This window comes from Hypomesus transpacificus, chromosome 24 (genome assembly GCF_021917145.1).
Source record: "Hypomesus transpacificus isolate Combined female chromosome 24, fHypTra1, whole genome shotgun sequence".
NCBI classification, from domain to species: Eukaryota; Metazoa; Chordata; class Actinopteri; order Osmeriformes; family Osmeridae; genus Hypomesus; species Hypomesus transpacificus.
In genome coordinates, this window is record NC_061083.1 from 3581856 (window position 1) to 3602605 (window position 20750).

General features: G+C 46.4%; 1 protein-coding gene across 1 annotated transcript; it reads left to right on the top strand.

Moving 5' to 3' along the window:
• Window positions 1-4202: 4202 nt before the first annotated feature.
• On the top strand, window positions 4203-20192 carry bicdl1 (BICD family like cargo adaptor 1). Its single transcript, XM_047048779.1, has 10 exons — window positions 4203-4601; window positions 5301-5516; window positions 11800-11916; window positions 13257-13403; window positions 13583-13762; window positions 14000-14218; window positions 14379-14522; window positions 14649-14779; window positions 15009-15129; window positions 16093-20192. Exons 1-10 carry the CDS (start codon window positions 4203-4205, stop codon window positions 16276-16278), a joined length of 1860 nt encoding a protein of 619 aa, XP_046904735.1. The 3' UTR covers window positions 16279-20192.
• Window positions 20193-20750: the final 558 nt, after the last annotated feature.

Sequence of the window (20750 nt, forward strand, 5' to 3'; positions counted from 1 at the left end):
CTACCCTGGCATGCAGCAGGTCCTACCCTGGCATGCAGCAGGTCCTACCCTGGCATGCAGCAGGTCCTACCCTGGCATGCAGCAGGTCCTACCCTGGCATGCAGCAGGTCCTACCCTGGCATGCAGCAGGTCCTACCCTGGCATGCAGCAGGTCCTACCCTGGCATGCAGCAGGTCCTACCCTGGCATGCAGCAGGTCCTACCCTGGCATGCAGCAGGTCCTACCCTGGCATGCAGCAGGTCCTACCCTGGCATGCAGCAGGTCCTACTCTGGCATGCAGCAGGTCCTACCCTGGCATGCAGCAGGTCCTACCCTGGCATGCAGCAGGTCCTACCCTGGCATGCAGCAGGTCCTACCCTGGCATGCAGCAGGTCCTACCCTGGCATGCAGCAGGTCCTACCCTGGCATGCAGCATGTCCTACCCTGGCATGCAGCAGGTCCTACCCTGGCATGCAGCAGGTCCTACCCTGGCATGCAGCAGGTCCTACCCTGGCATGCAGCAGGTCCTACCCTGGCATGCAGCAGGTCCTACCCTGGCATGCAGCAGGTCCTACCCTGGCATGCAGCAGCAGTTCACAGCAACACAGATGAAACTGCCTAGCGGTCCGGGTAGCCAACCAGTGACTACTATCCCCCTGTCAACAAGCAGAATAGAAATCACCATTGTGCATTTCACAAGATCAACAACAGTTTAGTCCTCCTGAAAATAATGAGTATTATAAGCAAATCACCCAGAAGGATTCATGTTTGTACGGTAGGTTGCGATCTGTGAAGAAAACGGTACACTTTATGACCAGCTGAGTGTAAATGAATACTCATTGTTTTCAGTGTACGATACCAGGGGCATGTTTTGTCTTAGGAGCTGAAAACAAAATTGCTTTAGACTTAGTTCCATCTTGCATTTCTCCCAATCTGAAGAGAAATCTGTGTCTGCCCAGGAGCAAATCTAGTAAGAACCTTCAATTAGAGATTTCTCCAACCAGACATCAGTCTGATATTAAAGGATGAGGTCATGGTCTTTGAAAGCAAATCAGTTGCCAGAGGACTACTGAAAGCAATGACATTCAGGGCTATCCCTGGGAATTCACAGAGAAGTAGTTTTTTCTTCTAAATATTCAATCCAAAGTGTGAGATCCTTTGAAGTTTAACACATTTAACTATGTTATGATTCCTAAATAAAGAAGACTTTTGGCTCATATTATGTAATGCAGTTATGTAATGCAGTGTTGCCAGAGCCACATGATCAATAATCCTGCCGTATTTTCCCCACTCTGCAGCCAAACCTTTCAATCAGTCAATTAATTAAGGCTGTCCAAAAGACCAACTGATTACTTGTCTGCTTGATTGATGATTGCAAACAGATGTTATGTCCCACTGCAGCCATTTTCTTTAGTATTGATGTGGTTTTGTTTTAAGGACATGAAAATGGATTGAATAAGTCACAGAATTGACACTCTGAGATCAACAGAAACACAAATAAATAAATGGCATACATAATGGAAGTGGTTATGGGTTTTCACAAAGAAGGTATGAGGTTGGCTGGAAGCTTTCACTGAGGCTTTCCGCTGATGTTACCTAGCAACAGGGTATTCTATGTCTCTAAGGCCAATCCGACATGTAGCTTTATATCAAAGCTGTATCGAGGAAAGAATTCCCCTATGGAGCTTGTTGTTGACGTTTAGTATTTTCATTAGGCAAGCTGCACTACACCTTTGGTTGAAAAAATGTTTTAAGCTGAAGGGCATAATCAACAAGGTGAAAAGCCTCAGTTGGGTTTCTAAGTTGAGATGAGATTTCTGTTGGACAGAAATATGACTCACCACTTAATAAATCAACAGCCTTGGGGTTTTTTTTCTTGTCAAACCAGCATTCAGGGGCTGCATGCACTCAAAGATCTCCATGCTGTGCTTCCCTATGTAATGTGCAGGATGAGAGATGACACGAGATGCTTCTTCAATGGGAGGGACATGAGTGTTTCCTCAGCAAACCCACAGTATCAATAAGGTTCAGTAATAAGATGGAAAGCACTCCAGCAGACAATCTCCTCAAAGACTGATGCGTTAGTCAGGAAATATTGCCCTCTATTGGTACAGCAATTAAATAACAAGGCAGGAAGGGATTCTTGACGTTTTAATCTAGGGAGGACAGAGTTCCTGAAGAGAAACACTGCAGTCTAGAGGTGACATTTCCTCATGAACAATGAGATTTCGGGACAAACGTTGTGTCGTTTCAAATACGACCGAGGCTGCAGTGACTGGGCAAGACCCAGTGGATGAACAAGGCGATGATGTTACGCAAGTGTGGTTCTTGTCACTGTGTGACAAATATTCAGCGCTAACGAGCAGCCGTCGCTCCCCGCCACCTCACATCCTGTATGCCGTTTGTTTCTCATGACACTTGGGTTGGACGGCTGTGGAATGTATGTGACAGCTGCTGTCCATCAGATGGATATGCCTGCTGAGGCTGCAAATCTCCTTTTATCAACTATTTGGTGTTGTATGTTATTGACATAATTGCTAAATAATATTTATCATTACATTATCATTCTGATTTATCGTTACATAATCATTCTGATTCTGATAAATACAAAATCATCTTTATCCATTTACCTGTCATTAAGTCATCTTATGAATGTAATATTACATACAGTAAGTAAGGTATATGGACAGCTGAAGAGGACAGGAGCTCAAAAGCTATTTTGTTTTGGTGGGTTTCTGTGAAAGGGGGAATTATTTAATATTCTGTCTTCAGAAACAAATGTCAATTTGGTCCCCAGAGGGAGCTATAAACACAGGAATCCCGTGTAATGTTATTTATGTCAGATTACACCGACTGTTTATTAGTTCTTCTAAAACATATTTATTCCCAGAAATCCAAACAACAACGGAAGTTGTTTGTTTCGGTTGGGAACAGTCTGCAATAACATGAGGCTGTAATCCCCCCCTGTTATGTTATCAAACATTGTATATCTCCCTCACGTTTCTATCCTCTTTAGGAAACCACTCATGCGATTACATAGCCACACTCAGATTGTGAAACCGACATATGGGCTGTGACCTACTTCTTTTGTTTCATTACTTACTACTACCCACTGGACAGGCCTTTGTTTGTAATCATTCTTTTTCTTTACACAGTATGGATCTCATCTTGCGGTATGCACAAAGACAGCTGACGGGCCACCCGATCCACCGTATTTCTGAATGTGATATGACACTATACTGGGACATAACTTTTCTGTCATCTTGTTTTATAGACCACAAATGTATTGTTTTGAAAATGTATTTAGTGATAAAATTTGTGTTTGTTTGTGTGTTGGTTGTCCTGTAGAATGGATACCGAAAGCTTATCTATTGTGCAAATCCATTGAAATATGAAATGTGAAATAACCGGGTCATTATGTGAATGTCTCTGTGTGTGTGTGCGCGCGTGTGTAAACATCTGCACCAATTCACCTCTGGGCCCTTTCTGTTTGGTTGACCTATTGAATAAGTGATGGTTGATGGAATATTCAAGAAGAATTGTTCAAAACGATCATCCATTAACTCAAATTTGGGGACATACACTAACGTCACAAGCAATAAAAAAAAAGAAAATATGGCGTTATCGTTCTTAGCCAATAGACGGGCATTTGTAACAGGTTGTCTCTGACGTCTGTGGAGCGCGCACACGGCGCATTCCAGGGAGGAAAGGAGGTGGGGCCATCGAGCTCGCGCCCTTGTAGAGTGGGTATTTTGGATAGCCTATCTGGCCGAGGCCTAGATGGTTCTGCAAAAATGACTCCGGTGTAACGGAGATAACCGTTATGGGGAACTTGGACCCCGTCGCAACGGGGTGGACGGACCAACCGCTATTGATAGTTTGCCAGGGCGGTTAATGTGAGAAGAAAATAGTGTCCGGACCAGCAGGAACTTCGCATCCTAACAGACAGCTGAGACAGGGTCGTCGACTGCAGCGGAAGCGGCACTATTTACAGATTTAAGCACGCGCCTAAAGTGGCTTGGTGTGTAAAGTACTGGTAGGCTGCGGAACGTTTGTAAAGTAGGGCAGCAATTGTCGGGAATTTTAAAGTGGTTAATGATCTAGGAACCGCATCTATGGAGATATTGAAGACAAGATCCGGTCAATACGACCCTGTGACAGAGTGGGTTAAACCGAAATAAATAATTTGCCTAATCTCTTGGCTTTTTGTCCGCCGGCCGGCGATGTCAGCTTTCTGCCTCGATCTGCACACATCTTCCGCGGTTTCAGCACCACTCGAGCTGGACAGCGACTGCATGGAGCACCCACTGGATGAGGGAAACACAAGCCCACAAGATACGGGAGGATTTCCGGGCCACTCGCTGCTACACACGGGCTCTGGCGGCCTTGGGATGGCGTTAGAAGAGGAGTTAGCCATGCTCACTGGAGAGCGGGAGGAGGAAGAGTTATCTACCTTAGATGAGCCTATTATAGGACAAAATACTGACTTGTTGTCTCTCTTCCGCCAAAAGGAAAAGGACTTAGTTTTAGCTGCTAAACTCGGCAAAGCACTGCTTGAGCGAAACCAAGACCTGACTAAGCAATATGAACAAATGAACAAAGATCTTAACGAGAAATTGGAGGTAAGACATGAAAAAGGGACCTACCAATTAATTTTACTCATGACCAACCTGTTGTGAGATTCCAACTACACTGCTGTATGTGTTTGTGAGCTAAAAAACGAAGTAAATAATGATACGTGACTGAGATCATTCCGGTTAGCCTCAGATATGTTCAGGCTTTACACAGGACACCAAGGGACAAGAGAAGTAATCAGAATATCATGGCCTCGACTGACGTGTTCTTAATACTGCGAGTTGCCCTGACCATGCTGACTGCAGAGCTTTTGTCCATGTTGAAATCCTCCCCATCACCCAACACTGCCTTGAGCAGGAACAAAGACTAATCCCCTTTAATGTCCCCGTAGTCTACTGTATGTACTGTACATCTGTCCATGGCGAGGATCAGCAACTGTTACTGCGTCCTAGCCCAGCGATTATTCATCCTGTTTAGGAATCGACTGAATTGCTTTTATCTTTGTCCAGGGAGGTAGTGATCCTCGCTGACCAGCCTGGGGTCATCTCCTGCCGTATGTCCCTCTCCCCCATCTCCCTACTCTAAGCTGCGGCTGCTGCTGTCCATAAACCCACCCCCTACTAAGGCCTAATACTTCTACTCTGAGGTATACTAGTGAGAAGACCCAGTCCAGTCCCAGCTCTAACCCAGCCTCCACCCCTACCCCCCATCCCCCCCCCCCCTCCCCCCGCCTCCGTCCTCCACAGCACCTGGAACAGGAGAAGCACGAGCTGCGACGGCGGCTGGAGAGCCGCGAGGGCGAGTGGGAGGGCCGCGTGGCCGAACTGGAGACGGATGTCCTGCAGCTGCAGGGGGAGCTGGAGCGCCACCAGGCCCAGCTGAGGGAGGCTGAGCGGGACAAGACCCGGGCTGTCAGCCAGCTGGCCGAGCAGAACCACAGGCTACTGGAACAACTCAGTCGGGTGAGGGAGAGAGGGTGGATGTGTGGGTCCGGGCTCTGCACTCTCTTGTCTCAGCACAGCATTGAGTCAGGATGACTTATTCAGACAGCTTCTTTAATGAAGGTCTGACATGCATGAATACATGCATGGAGACAGTCGGCTTCAATCTCGCTCCACATCCATCATCTTAGGCTAGTTCGTCAAGAAAAAAAGTGGAGAAGTTTACCTGTCATGCTAAATCATTCAGAGCGATCGCACTGCTGACTGTATGGAAGTCCCATCGATGATAACCGTAGTTAGCCAAGTCAGATTTGAAAGCATGGGTAACTTGTGTGTTTGGAGGGCAAATCTCTTGAGGAAGTAAGGAAGTGTAAAAGGAGGATTGGCTCAGGGCAAGGGTAAATCAGAACAGATCTATGCCGTAGTGAGTGGTGTGATTAACATGCGTCTGACTCATGACAAACTGGGATTGATTCCCGTCTGTAAAAAGCATGTATTGACGGGGCAGGGGAGCAATGCAGGGCTGTAGGTGAAACTGTCGATCAGAATCTCCTAAGATACTGATGTGACAAGCAGAGCCACTGACCTCGGTGTCTGATCCCTCAATGTAAACTAAAGAGGAACACAGAACCGGTCAATATCTCGCAGGACCAGATCCCTGATCCAGGAAAGAGATAAAATTCTCTAACAAATCACTAACTCATCAAGGCTTGTATTGATGTTGTCGCAAATCATGAGGTGAGTTTGTAGATTTTATTTCGCGAGTCGACTCGCAGAGACAAAAGCACTCTCAACCAGATTTTGAGTGATGTGTGTAAAACAGGTGTTAACCTTAACCCCCCTACTTTAGCAGTGTCACGGTGTTCTGTGTGTTCCAGTGCTATTCAGGTCACATGTCTTCAGTAAGCCCATTATGACACCTTGCTATGCCGTCCTTGGGCGTCACTAAAGCTATTAAACAAAGCGAGGTTGTTTTGACTACCCTTCGCCCCGAGGGGGGAGAGAGACCACCTCGGGGTGTCCCAGCATTCTCGGAGGAGGCGCGGTGACGCCCGCTGAGTTGCTCCCGCCTGACGACACTCCTGGCAGCGTTCTCAATTTAGCTGGCACTGCCCGCGGAGCCGCCAGCTGTGCCCGGGGAATAGAGCTGCAGTCAGACAGATGCTGCACCCCACGTTCCACAGGGAGAGTGAGCTGCCTCTCCGGCTGCATCCAGCCTGCCTACACCTCCCCATCCAGATCTGGGGTTGCCACGGATGCAAATACCCATGGCTCTGTGGGGGTACACCTGCTCCAACTCATTTGCATGTCTCCGACCGGATGAAAGTCCGCAGCCCAGCTCGCTGGCTTTGATCAGACGGCCTTCAAGGCGTGAGCCCCAGGCCTGGTCTCCAGCCATGGAGGTTAGCGAGCTACTTAGAATAATTAAATTCCAGTTGATTAAAAGTGGCCTCGCTGGAGATCAGCACAGCCTAGATATTCCCCGTCAGTCAGTTTGTCGTACTGTTTGCAGGACCCGCCTTTCGGCCTTAAGGACTCGGTGCCATTCGCGAGTCCTGATCGACTGCATCGATCCACGTCCTGTGATTCACTGCTCTTGTGTGATGAGATGAACGAGGTCAGGCTCCCTGCTGGCCTGCTTACGCCACACATCCTGACAGAGGAAACCTTGGCTAACCTCAGGAAAGTCTCCGGTAGAACAGCATCCACAGGGCAGATGGCTATTTTAATGCGTTTAGTCTTCCTCATCATTTCCCCTTGAACAGGGCTGGTCTTATTAGAATGGATGTAGGTCTGTGTGTGTGTGTGTGTGTGTGTGCCATCTTTCACCTGTGTGTGTGTTTGATAGAGAGAAAGAAAGAGAGAGACATGGTTCTCAACCCTGTCCTCGGGGAACCCCTGTCCTGCATGTTTTAGATGTTTCCCTCCTCCAACACACCTGATTCAAATATAAGGGTCATTATCTAGCTCTGTAGAAGCCTGGTAACGAACGTGCATTTGAATCAGGTGTGTTGGAGCAGGGAAACATCTGAAACAAGCAGGACAGGGGGTCCCTGAGGACAGGGTTGAGAACCACTGGATTGGAGGAACAGTTGGCCATCTAGCAATACACTGTAGGTGTTAGTTGTTGTTCAGGCAGTGCCAGTCATTCAACCAGGATGCCCTCTCCATGGTACCAAAGCCTTCAGTCAGTCTTGTGAGATCTGCAAGCTATCATTGACATGATTGACTTGATTTAATTAGCATGCAAGGAAACTAAGCCACGAGTGTGAACTACAAACTCGTCCTCTAATGACTTTACCAGAGGTACCTATGCAAATTCAATTCAGTGACTGAAATAGATGCTAATCTGATCTCATGCATCAAGACGTGAACACAGCCTCTATAATGTCTTCACAGAGTTTGAGAGCTTCGAGAAGCCAAACAATGTGTAAAAGATTTTATTCCGATTAACAGCTCTCTCTGCCTTGTCGGAATTGAGGTTTAGTCGATTGTTTACCGAGGTCCACGATTGGCTGCTGTAGGGATGACCTTGGTGCAGGGTTGGGTGTATCTTGACGTATCCTGTGCGTTAAGATACAGCATAAGGATTAGATCGTAATCCCAAGTAATAGCCTTTCCTGGGTGTATTTAACCCGGAGAATCGACTGAACACTACCCAATACGCATATAGGCACTCACAGCCGATAGGAAAAAAACGTTGACACATCTAAGAAAATAGCCAACCAATCACGCTGAATTCTAATTGACGAGTGAGTCACATCATGCTCCTCAAATAGCAAACAGAGTAACGCACATCCACGTTCAGAAGGACACATAGAGGCCCACATGTAGGCTACTGGATGAATACACCTTTGTACAGCCGTGCGGTGGTCAGAGGCTGGGGTGTGAGACCAGCTGTCCCCAGGCCTAATCTGATCACGCCAGAACAACAAGGAAGGAACATTTCTTTAATTACATTACCGCACACGCTCTGAGAAGGGGGGAGCTTAGACTCAGGCAATAATTCTGCATGTTTTATGATTCGGATCATAAACCAGAACCCTGTGATCCTGCCAACAGGAAGGCCCCCACAGCACACTGTACCTTCAACCTCATTGTCATGGTTATGGTTTAGAAATGACTCCAAATGTTCTCTGAGTTTCAGTCAATGAGTTTACTAACCCATAATAACTCAGAGCCCTCGGACAAGTCCATAACACGTCGGCTTTCACTGCAATTCGGATCATGTTAAAGGTTGAAGTGTATTGCCATTTGTAACAAGTAAAGGTTCTGTTATATTGTAATATTTGGTCTTTCTGCTTGACAATATCTAACAGTCTAACCCCCAAATCAACCATTTCAACCTGACAGGAAGCAGACTAAGCAACAGCTGTTTTGGTCCTGTCACTGTTAGCTCAACTGGTCACTCACTCAGACACCAAGTTTTACAACACAGACAGACTCAGACTCTGGGCATTTGTCCAGCTTGTGAGCCAAGATGAAGAGGCATCAGGTACACATCCCTGTTAGCTGCAGATGAGCAGGGACCACCTGCTGCTGCATGCCACACTGTGGATTACGCCATGGCGGATAGGGTAGACACAGCTAACTGATACTGTCTAGCCAGAATGAAAATAACGTGAAATGTTTTCACTGCGTAGTGTGTTGTGACTTTGCATCGTGAGTCTAGAACTGCAGGGCGGGTGCGGCGATGACGATAGCGAAAGAAAGTACCAGAAAACACACGGCCACAACAGGCCAACGCGCCGCCAATCCCCCCCCGGCTCTCCCCGGTTGCCGTGACAACCCGGAGGACATGTGAAATTCCATGTGTTACCATGGGAATGTGTTCTCTGCAGAGCTGTGCTGTAAAGTCGATGGGTGCGTCTCAGGCCCCTTGACACGTACACCGTACGCACATGGACCTGCGCTTCAGCCTTGGGTTAGAACACCACGTTCTAGACATGTCAGAGGATTTCAACGCAAACAAATCCACATTTCCATATATATTTTTTTTACTTATGCAGAACTCAAGATACTGCATAGTCACTGTCCTGGAAGATAATCTCTTGGCTCAGTGCAGAAGCTGTAGACCAGTTTTTTTCCCCTTGTCTCTCCTTTCAGCCCTAGTTTGTTGGCCTCAATACCGTCACAGTGGTCCGATCCCCCTCTGTACACTGCTGTTCTGAAAAGGCTTGATCTCAGATCTGAGGACTTGATGCTCAGATTAAGGGGGATATTTACTAGATCTGGCGGCCCACTGTGAAATATCCTGTTTTTGTTGTGATCTCAATCTGTCAGGCGCAGTGTGCCACAGGGTCAAATGTCATACTCCCACTGAGCCTGGGCTCCGCGTAGTAGACCTCCCACGACGGCTCGCCAGCTGACAGCTTCCTGCCCCGATTGTAGAGATGAGAGGCATTTCCTGAGAATTGGAGCCTATCAAGAGTCAGGTGGCTGAGCGGTGAGAGAATCGGGCTAGTAATCAGAAGGTTGCCAGTTCGATTCCCGGCTGTGCCAAATGACGTTGTGTCCTTGGGCAAGGCACTTAACCCTACTTGCCTCGGGGGTAATGTCCCTGTACTTACTGTGAGTCGCTCTGGATAAGAGCGTCTGCTAAATGACTAAATGTAAATCAAGATTATTTCTGAATAGCACCCGAAGGACAACAGGATGTCATGTGTCCATGTGTTTTGACCTCGTTACAATTGTATTATTCCTATAGCAGACCCGAATTGTTTCTCTCGCTACTCAGTTTTTTGGAGGAATTTCATTCGGCCGTAACTGGGAACAGGTAGTGTGTATTAGATACATGTTCCTTTCCTTGGTCTTTTCGTTGACGACACAGTAGTACAACCAGTGTTACTTCAGGACATGGCCCAATGTGAATTCAAGTGCTTTGTGTTCGTCCATTTAGAAACTCAAAGTTCAGAGACTGTCTGCTCACCACTAAAAGCTTTCAGAGTAGTCCAGCCTAGAGAACCCAGCCCCAGAGAAAGCCATGTATAATAGACAACGCCTTGCAGTGTTTACCAACACCTGTGAAGTCCAATGGGGACATACACATCTGGAGTTCTGTACATTTTGAATTCCTGCAGCCTTGGAGGGTGAATGTGCATTCAGACATATATCCAGGTTAAATCGCTCCAACACAGCCAACATGGTCTGGGCACATCTTGTAAACATCACACTGCCACCTAGAGGCAGACAGACGCATTACCTCCCGAAGCACCTGGTTAACGACAGATCAACAGATGTTTTATGGTTTCAGGCTTTTTAAGAACTAAGCGCGTTATGGTACAACTTGTGTCACATTTGTTGGACAGTGTTGCGTGGAATCCTTCATGGAGCTGATAATTTTTTTTAAAGGCTTTAAAAGTAGGCAGTAAAGTAGCATGCAGATGGAGGCTCAAATAATAAGCGTGTTAAAATGTGGACACACGATAGCCATTGTCTCAAATTCCCCCTAAATGAAGCTGTGGCTTCACCTCAGCATTGCCATGGCGACTGATCGGAGGGATTCCTGAGAGCTACATTATGCTAATGAGGTTAAGTCTGGAGCAAGGCATCGCTCGCGGCCCACAGTGAGTCGACGCTATTCATCACGTGAGATCACTGGGAGAGGCTGGTTCTCTGCGCCAGGGTGCACCAAGGAGGAGGAATGGAACGTTCTAGATGAGGATAAGGCAGAGAGTCTGGGGGGAAAGAGCAGTTTTTTTTTACAGGAACGTTAATACGTACGGTAGTGACTCACCAGTGACCAGTGTGTGTAATCCTACGCACAGTGATGAATGCAACTCGCGTGTGTGCATCCACTGAACGAAGAGTTGAAATGTATGCGATGTGTGTATGTATTCTATGTATTGTGTGTGTGTGAATGTGTGTTATTGGATGTGAATGTGATTGTTGGTGAGTGTGTGAGAAAGAGAGAGAGAGTAAAGGGATGTGTCACTGCTCAGATACCAGGCCCTTGGGAAATGACTCACTAACTGTATCTCTCGGCTAAAGCATTTACGAAACAAAGAAAGAAAGGACTCCTCGGTAATCAGTATCATGTTGAACATAAAACCTGCTATACCTATTGATGTTTTGCAGCTGTGAAATCTGTGAATCTTTGACACGTAATTCTATCCTTGAAGCTGTGCAGATCCATCTGCTTAGAAACGGTACAACCTGTCACCATAACACCTACCAGCTATTAAACTGACGTCTCGTAAATGTGCCTCTGTGACACAAAAATGTGGAAAGAGACCGTCCGTGATTAAAAGTGTTTTAGCCGTGCCTTTACTGCATTGTGTGTGTGTGTGTGTGTGTGCTCCAGGCTGCTGAGGTGGAGAGGCAGCTGTCCACTCAGGTCCACTCCTTACGAGATGACTTCCGCGAGAAGAGCGTCTCCACCAACCAGCACATAACACGTCTGGAGAGCCTACAGGCCGAGGTAAGCCCACGCAGAACCACCCTCCTAAAAATGTTAGGTTTAATACCGGGGCTGTCGGCTTAGCGTGGGGGGGGGGTGCATCGAACACTGTAACATGCTAATGTAGTTTTAATTGTTGTTTCACAATATTTAGGGCACGTAGGCCTACTCTCTTCTATATTATCAAGCTATATGACTGTAACATCCTTCTCCTTCTTTTGTATACCTTTCTCTCCTTCCACCACCTACCCCTCCTAATCCCTTCTTTGAATTTCTTCTTTTGACTGGAACAGCAAGGTCTAGAAGTGAGTTGTTTTGAATCCTGGCCATGTCATCATGTCTGCATGCTGCATGCCTCGCGTTATAACAGATACACCAGTGTTAGTCTACCAGAGCACAGAAAGCATGTTTTGGTTTAAGGAGCGTGATGTATGGAATGTTGCCAAGTCTGTGAAACATTCAGTGAGTCATGTCTTGTACTAGTGTGGCATATTTGCAACGTCAAGCTAGATGACGGGGAATCACAGAGAAATAACATGATGAATGGTGTAGCTCTGACTTTGTGGCTTTGCTCCCTGTCCTCAATGACGGGTTTCTATTGGGGGAAACCACTCTCTGTTCAGAGACTGGGCTGTGATTGGTGGAAGAGCTGAAGCTCTATATATAGCCCAAATACTGCAATATCTGGGTGCTCCCAAGATTCCAGCAGGGTTCTTAAATCTGACTGAGACTAATGACTGATGGGGGTTTGCGTTCTGTCTCCCGTTGAAGTGACAAAATCATGGCAATGTCAAACTTTATATAACGAGGGCCCTCTGGTAAGGTCCTTATGAATATGAAATTGCAAATAGATTGCGGATAAAGTCGATGAGCTGTACACAATGTCAGACTGCCACACAGTAAAGTAGGTTACCAGATGTAGGTCAAAGCATAGGGGATAGAAATGAACAAGAGCTGATGTTTGTTTAATAGACTATGCGGTTCGAAGGACTATCACAAGAAAATAATTGTCATACGAGATGAAAAGTGCTGTGGAGTCGCAATGTTGTCCCTCAGTTCGAGGTTGTTTAATGCTCTGGTAAGGCATTGCCTGTTATCGGTTGTTTTGGCAAACTTCTGACTGAGACATTCCTGAACACAAGGGTGGCACCAAACGCCTACGCCTGTGCTAGGCAACAAACATTCTTCAGCACTGTGGGAGTATTTATTATCTCCTCCGACATTCAAGTCAGTGAGGTTTTTCCCTGACTGGCAACACTTGGGATCAGATAGCTACTGGAAAACCGTCACTCGACTGTCGTTTGTCTTCACTGCTGTCGGTTCTCCCACAAGATCATTATGTTTAACCTGTGTGGTTTCAGATTAAGATGCTGTCGGAGCGAAAGAGAGAGCTGGAACGCCGTTTCCACGCCGTTCTAGAGGAGAACGAGGTGCTGCAGAACAGCGTGGAAGAACTGCGAGAGAGAACCCTGGTTCTGGAGAAGCGGTGTCGAGAGAAGGACTCGCAGGTATGAGAACTCCAAATATTCAAACAAGTTCCCGCCGACATATCCCAGCAATATTCTTATACGCTAGATATCCATTCTGTGTGCTGGCTTGTCCGAGGCTGACCTGATCTACATGCTGCCATCATGAAAGCAGTGTGGGCCTCTGTACTGACCTTTCGTTTCTGTGTGGGTTCCACCAGCTGCACCAGAGCCAGCTGGAGCTGCGGGAGGTGCAGGTGTCTCACCGGCAGCTGAGCGCCCGCCTGGAGGAGCTGGCCGACGAGAGGAGCCTGCAGGGCCTCAGCCCGCACCCGTCCAGCCTGCTGTGTGAGATCGAACAGAGCATGGAGCAGGAGGAGCAGGAACAGGAGAGGGAGCAGGTAGGCAACGGCTACTCACACACCTGCTGGACACACTCACACACCTGCTGGACACACACACACACAGAACACACACACCTGGACACACACACACATAACACACACACCTGGACACACACACAGAACACACACCTCCCATGCTCGCTAACAGACACGCGCGGGGATCGACGGTGTTGTCGGGCGTGGCCTCTGAGCATCTCCCTCCGTGTGTGCCCCCCCCCCCCCCCCCCCCTCCAGCTCCGTCTGCAGTTGTGGGAGGCCTATTGCCAGGTGCGAGCGCTCTGCTCCCACCTGCGGGGCAACGACATCACCGACTCGGCCCTGTCCACCGACTCTTCCATGGACGAGTCTTCGGAGACGTCCTCCGCCAAGGACGTGCCCACCGGGAGCCTGCACGCTGGCCTGCTGGAGCTACGCCGCCTCACTCAGAACCTGCTGGATGGCAACGAGTCCACGGTAACCGGACATCCCGTCTCACGCACTCACTTGGAGACACATCCGTCTGACGGACGTGCCAAATGAACTCGCGATTCGGGCTTGTTTGGCACTACGAATGACAAAAGACGGGGGACAAGTGCGCTTAACTGATGGAGTGTATGTGTGTGTGTGAGAGCAGGGTTCCCGGCGTAGCGATGAGGAAGCACTAGAAGACCAGGTGAGAAAGCTGGGGGAGGAGCTACGGGACGTGAGGGAACAGTACGAGACGGAACAGCTCAGAGCACGGAACAGTCAGGAAGAACTCCTTCAAATGCACAATCAGGTAACACCCCGATGACAGCTCTAACGCGTATCGCGATTGTAGATTAGGTCCATCCTTCGAACGGGGGGGGGGGGTAAGTGTGACTGACGCGGTTCCTCCCGTTGTCGTTCCTCGCGGGTCCTGCAGATGACGCTGCTCTCCGTGGAGATGTGCTCGGTGAGGGAGGAGAGCGAGAGGATGAGAGCCAGGGCTGAAGTCACAGAGCCCAGCGAACAGCTGCAGAACGCCATCCGGGACAGGGACGACGCCATCTGCAAGTAGGACCACACCCCATATCCACTTACTTCTCTCTCTCTCCCCCTCCCTCTCTCTCCCTCCCTCTCTCTCTCTCTCTCTCTCTCTCTGCATAAGAATGTAGCGTAAAACTAGAGGGATATGATAACGTGAGTAAAATCATCACCCGGTCGTAGGATTGATTTTCATATTAAAGGTTTCATTCGAGGACGGGATACCTTTCAACTAAGTATGGTTGTGTGTCCTTAACAGGAAGAAAGCAGTGGAGATGGAGCTGGCCAAATGTAAGATAGACATCATGTCACTCAACAGCCAACTCCTGGACGCCATCCAGCAGAAGCTGAATCTCTCCCAGCAGCTAGAGGCCTGGCAGGTGGGTCAGGGGTCATACAAAATGTCAGGGGTCAAGGGTTAGGAGCCAACTTCAGTTGAAACCATAGATACATCACTGTGTCCTGGAATCTTCATTTAGAACCCCTAAATGTGTTTGTCATGGAATGAAACACTTCCCCATCCTGTCTTCTCCCGTAACTAGCCACCTCTCCAATGTGTGTCTGTGTGTGTGTGTTTTTTTAAACTATAAATCAATCAATCAAATAAAGTTCTGTATCCTGAGTAGCCAATTTACAAATGAACAAAACTCACCTCTAACAATCACAGCTAACCCTGTAACGATTACCATCACTAGTGAGTACTGGTCCTAGTAGAAGTGTGGTATGTAAATTGAAGACTCAGGACTGTGTGTGTGTTTATCCCTCCTCCCCTTCCCAACCCGTAACTGGCAGCTCTCTCCTCTCTCTTTCCCTGCCTGCAGTTTGCCTCTTCAGGGCTCTTTACTGTATGGCTCTTGTGGTTTCTGATCTAGTGGCCTTTCTGAGATTCCGTACCACTCTTTCTCCCCTGTGGTACCCCCCCTCCTGCCTTAGAGGTGAGGTGTGCCGTGTCGCCTTGTGCCAACTCCTCCATGCCATGCTGTGCCATTCCATGCCAGGGCCCGCTGACTCGACAGAAACTCGCTCAACCATCCCAGCCCATTTGAAAGCACTGACTGCACCGTCTTGTCTGTCATCCCAACCTGTCAGTCCCCACTCCTGTCGTCTGCCACCGCCCTCGTCCGTCTCCTCATCATCTGTTTCAATGTTTTCTATCCTTTAATGCTCACTGCTGTTGTTCTTTTTGTTGTCTGTCTGTCTCTCTGTCTCTCTCTCTCACTCTCTCTGCCTCACTTTCTTTGTATCTCTGCCTCTCTCTCTCTTTGCCTCACTCTCTCTATATCTCTCTCTGTCTCACTCTCTGTATCTCGCTCTGTCTCCCTCTCTCTCCCTCCCTCCCCCAGGATGACATGCATAGAGTGATTGATCAGCAGCTGATGGACAAGCACCAGGAGGAGTGGAAGGCGAGCCCCTTCTCCCTGTCTGTGTCCTCGGGGGCCCACAGCGCCCCCTCTGGTCAGTCCTCCCGGAGGGCCCACCGCCGCTCTGATGGAGACAAGAGGCTCTTCTCCTTCTTCAAAAAGAACTGAGCACCTCTGGACTGGCCACAGCGAGCACAAGAGAGAAAGAGAGAGAGAGAAAAAGTGAAGTGAGAGAAGGAGGGAGCGAGAGAGGGGGGGTCACAGGTCAAGACAGCCAAAGATGAAGGCAGTGACACAGCACTACGGACCGCGAGGCACCAGTGAGGTTCAGGGGTCATTTTTGCACTTTATCTGCCCTATCACGTCTTTCCTTACAGATTCTGACGAATAGAGACCGAGACAAAGGATCTAATGGACTGTTTCGAAAGACATCCCCAGAGGCCTTGGCACTGCAGTCTCCCTAAAACCTCCAGGGTGCCCAGTGTTACAGTACAGGGTCACACAGAGCCCCTCCTGAAAGAAAGGTCCCAGTTGTGCCTCCCTCCCTCGGGTGAGGATGGTGGGGGAATAGAAAAATGGGGTTTTTGGAAAGGAGACTTCCATAGAGGGACAGTGACCAATGTCTAGGGGGTAAACATGTTCCAGCTCTGTAATGTTTACTCCAGTTTATTCAGATACTCAGGGAGCTATACATCGAGGCCTTATTTCCTGCCAGTCTGTACAATCAGAAGGATGGATGCTTGTTCAAATGAACCCAATGAACTCTACGTTCATCATTCCATTACAGAGATGTTCTTTTACAGTACATTTAAAGACCGAATAGTTGTTGAAATTAGGGATGCACCCAACATATAGACATCAGCGTTGCAACTGAGCTTTAGCCTAAACCATTTGGCTAAGGTCAGAACTTTGGCACATAAACGCATGGCTGAGGATTCTCTGCATGTTTTGCACATAGCTCTAACAGCAACATGGTTGCCTAGAAAATGGCTAGGTGATCATACATTCCCTAAACAAGACAGACAGATAGATATTTAACTTACCCCGTCCAAGTAGCCTACAAAACAGAACGCTTCACGGCAGGTGAAGTCGTGTACGTTGTGTCATTTCCATCATGCATACTCCAACATAAACGAGTCCATTAAGTTTCTATTGTCGATTGTCTTATCAGAAGCGATATGTGTGTTATTAGCAGTGGCTATAAATAATTTGTGTAGTGAAACAAACATAGAGTACTCGTCTTTGTTTATGGGCGGCGGCCTAACCTAAACAAGTATTGCAAACAAAACCAAAGACAGGCCTACTAGAGTAGACTGATCACACTGCCACGCCCCCAGACAGTCCTCGACTGGAAAACATGGGCTTACACAGTCTACTTTGCTGACAAATTATTCAGTGATCCTAAAAAATGTGTTTTTGTGTTGAAGATTGACAACATGCGGATCTTTTTAACAGCACCATACGATCGGTAAACGTAATCTTAGCTGATGGCCATCAAGTTAAATATCAGACAACACCGATGTTCGGCCGATTGATCAGTGCATCCCTATAATTCAAATACATAAAACAATAGGACTTTAATTTAAAGCTAGCCAAGTGCAAATATTTGACAAAATTAACGAGGTTCCAGACCAAAGGAGATGTGAGGGTGACTATAATGTAGTAAATAGTGAATGTATGCCAATTACCAGCCTATTCAATGGGACAGTTGGTTTTCTCAGGTGTGCGGAGATCTCTACCCTGGCCTCATGTATAGATATCTGAAATCTGAATAAATCTTGGAGGAAGCAGGAATTTGTGGCAACCTCTATCCAGGTGGTATTTTTGTACTGTTTTCATGTCCCATTACAAACAACAATAGAGTAATCTAAGAAATTATACTGTATGTTCAATCATCTTGCCAGTTGTCCGCTAGTCAATCATGATGAATCTTTCTAGCTGACCAAATTTCCACAATTGTTTACATATTCTTGATAAAGGAGGAGACAAAATTATATCTCAATATTTCTGCAGTGCCTAACTTCAGCAAGTCCAAGGCCTCCATGTTGTGCTAAAGGTATATCCTTCAAACAAACATCAATAACAAAGGAAAAGTCATTCGGAGTCAGAAAGTACCTTATGTTGATTTACAGTAGGCCTACCAACCAGTAGAGGATGGTGTAGAATTGTTAGGGCTTGGCTTTGACACATTCTGTTGAACTGTAGGAGAGAATAGGGAGGGTCTACAGTACTTCCAGTCTCCTAACTCCAGACTGTTGCAGTGGACATGGCTGACAGAACGGCTCAGCTGTAGGGCTTCCATTAAGGCCAGCGATATCTGACTGACAATAATACAGAATGAGTGATGACATGAGGTTGGATGTTGTATGATTTCGCTTCTGGCACAGTCTCCTGTCCTGTCCTGCTCCAAGTCATGTGTAACATACCTGTGCACTCCTATGCAGATGCCTGCTTACTCTCAGTTGGAAAGGTTGTTGATATGGATCAACCCAAAGAATAATTTTTTTAAGAAGTTTGGATGAAATCAATATATTTATAAATACATTCCTTTCCAATGAAAATGGACTTTTTTGAAGAAGAAGAAGAAGAACCCTGTACATTGTCTGTGTAGTTTTGTTTTTGTTTTCAAGATGTTTAAAATGTTTTGTTTTTATTTGACAAAATGTAAAGAGATGGTAAGTGTAGGGAGATTCCTTAAGTATTTAAGATCCAGTATTCGGCACAGAAACATGGTAGAGTTGAAGTGGGTTAAAATACACAGTAGGACTGAACAGGGTGGGGAGAAAGCAATGTTTCAGCCTTGGTAAATGATAAGATTGGGCTCAAAGTATTGAGCAACTCTTCCCATGACAAACGACATGTTTGTCTTTCATCAACCTGTCTTCTTGTTAAACTACATGACATTATAATTTAGTTGAACATTTTAGCTCTTAAATTTAAATGTAGTGTTTTTTTCTTCATGAATATCTGTCGACTTGTGTCATTATGTTATTGTATTGTCTTCGTTTTTTTATTTGAATACTTTTCTTAAAGTCTGTCTCTCGAGTCTTTTTGCTGGCAGCATTGTGATGCTGTTCTGGTATGTGGAGAGTGTTGTGGCGAAGGCGGACATTCCACAGCGTGTCATCTGCTTGTCCTTACGAGCAAGATATGCTGCCTGGAATTTCACATTGTTTCAGTGCTTCTGGTGAGTTCACTGTGTGTGTGTGTGTCTTCATGTGCATTTGTGTCTGTTTTGCATTTCACTCACCAATCTAAGAACATGCACTTTTTTCGGAGCGAAGTCTTTATGAATTGTGGGACTGAAATGCCTAGCTTTGGTTCAGGTTCTATTTGTCCACTCATTCCCAGACTGAGCAGAATGGGAAACCCATTTATTCTGTGACATTATCAATGGAAAAAACAGGAAATTGACACCTTGGCCCAATTTAGTTTGCACACACACTACTTTAAGGTTACGACAATTATGCAAAGACTGATGCAAGATTTCACCATTTGGGAACTTCAGTAACTTTTCAATGAACGGTTATAGGAACTGTCCAGGTGATGGGTCTGCATTGATGAATGAATGAAGCCAGCCAGGGCTGTGAAGTAGTGGTTCTATAGTCTAACTCACAGTAGGCTACACAATGGAAATTCTCTATACAGCTCCCATAATATTGAGACCAATTGAGAGAAACCTATTCATGAATTAACATAGAAGAGCCTTATCTTTTGTTTCTGAGATTAATGAATGTCAGTACGCTTGATTAAATTAAGTAAGACTCCAGATTACAAAATGAGCATTAGGAAGGTCAGTGCTGAGAATAGTAAATATACTTTGGCTACATATGTGTATGTATGTATGTACACATTCTCAATATACATATGCATACTCATTCAGTAATACTGTATATATGATATTAGTTTTTCTATTCTGAACTTTGATAAAGAAATACATCATTTATGTACAGCGAGGGAAATACATGTATAAGTGTCTGGTTTTATATTCATAGCAAATAACTATTTTCAATAAAGGGGTGAAATATATTGTAAGCATTAGATAGAATTTTATAGACCGTTTTCAAGGTGTGGAGTGTGTTCACTGAATGTGTTTCTATATGGACTTCACTGTGAAAAAGTGAACAAATAAATTAGGGGCAGATGAATGCTGATTGTCCTGATCGTGCTTTGGCTCGTCTCTGGTGACACAATGGCACAATGACTTTGGACAGTGTGCCAAAACCATTCAGAAGTTCTCCCATCCAATTATATTCACAAAAATAAAGTGAATTGTGACATACATATTTACAATGACATTATATTTTTTGCGATTATTGACTAATTCATACTTTGATTATTTGTAGATTAATGTTACCAATGAAGCTAATAAATTACATCGCTATGGAAGCTGTTTTTTAACGGGTACTATTAAAATGCCACCATTGGGTTGCGCTTCAATATCGCCATCTAATGGTTCGATGTGAGCATTACAAGTGCAGTTCTCATTGTGAACCACTAGATGGCGGTGGTAAAGCGCAGCCCTATGGAACGGGTTTTTAATGGGCACTATTTCGACAGCGCCATTGGGCTGCGCTTCAATACCTCCATCTAGTGGTTTACAGTGTGAATTACAAGTGCAGTTCTCACAGTGAAACACT

Coding starts and splice junctions, on each gene's coding strand:
- bicdl1 (XM_047048779.1), top strand. CDS start 4,203: ATGTCAGCTTTCTGCCTCGATCTGCACACATCTTCCGCGGTTTCAGCA. Junction 13,404..13,582: donor GTCGAGAGAAGGACTCGCAG/GTATGAGAACTC, acceptor GGGTTCCACCAG/CTGCACCAGAGCCAGCTGGA. Junction 13,763..13,999: donor AGGAACAGGAGAGGGAGCAG/GTAGGCAACGGC, acceptor CCCCCCCTCCAG/CTCCGTCTGCAGTTGTGGGA.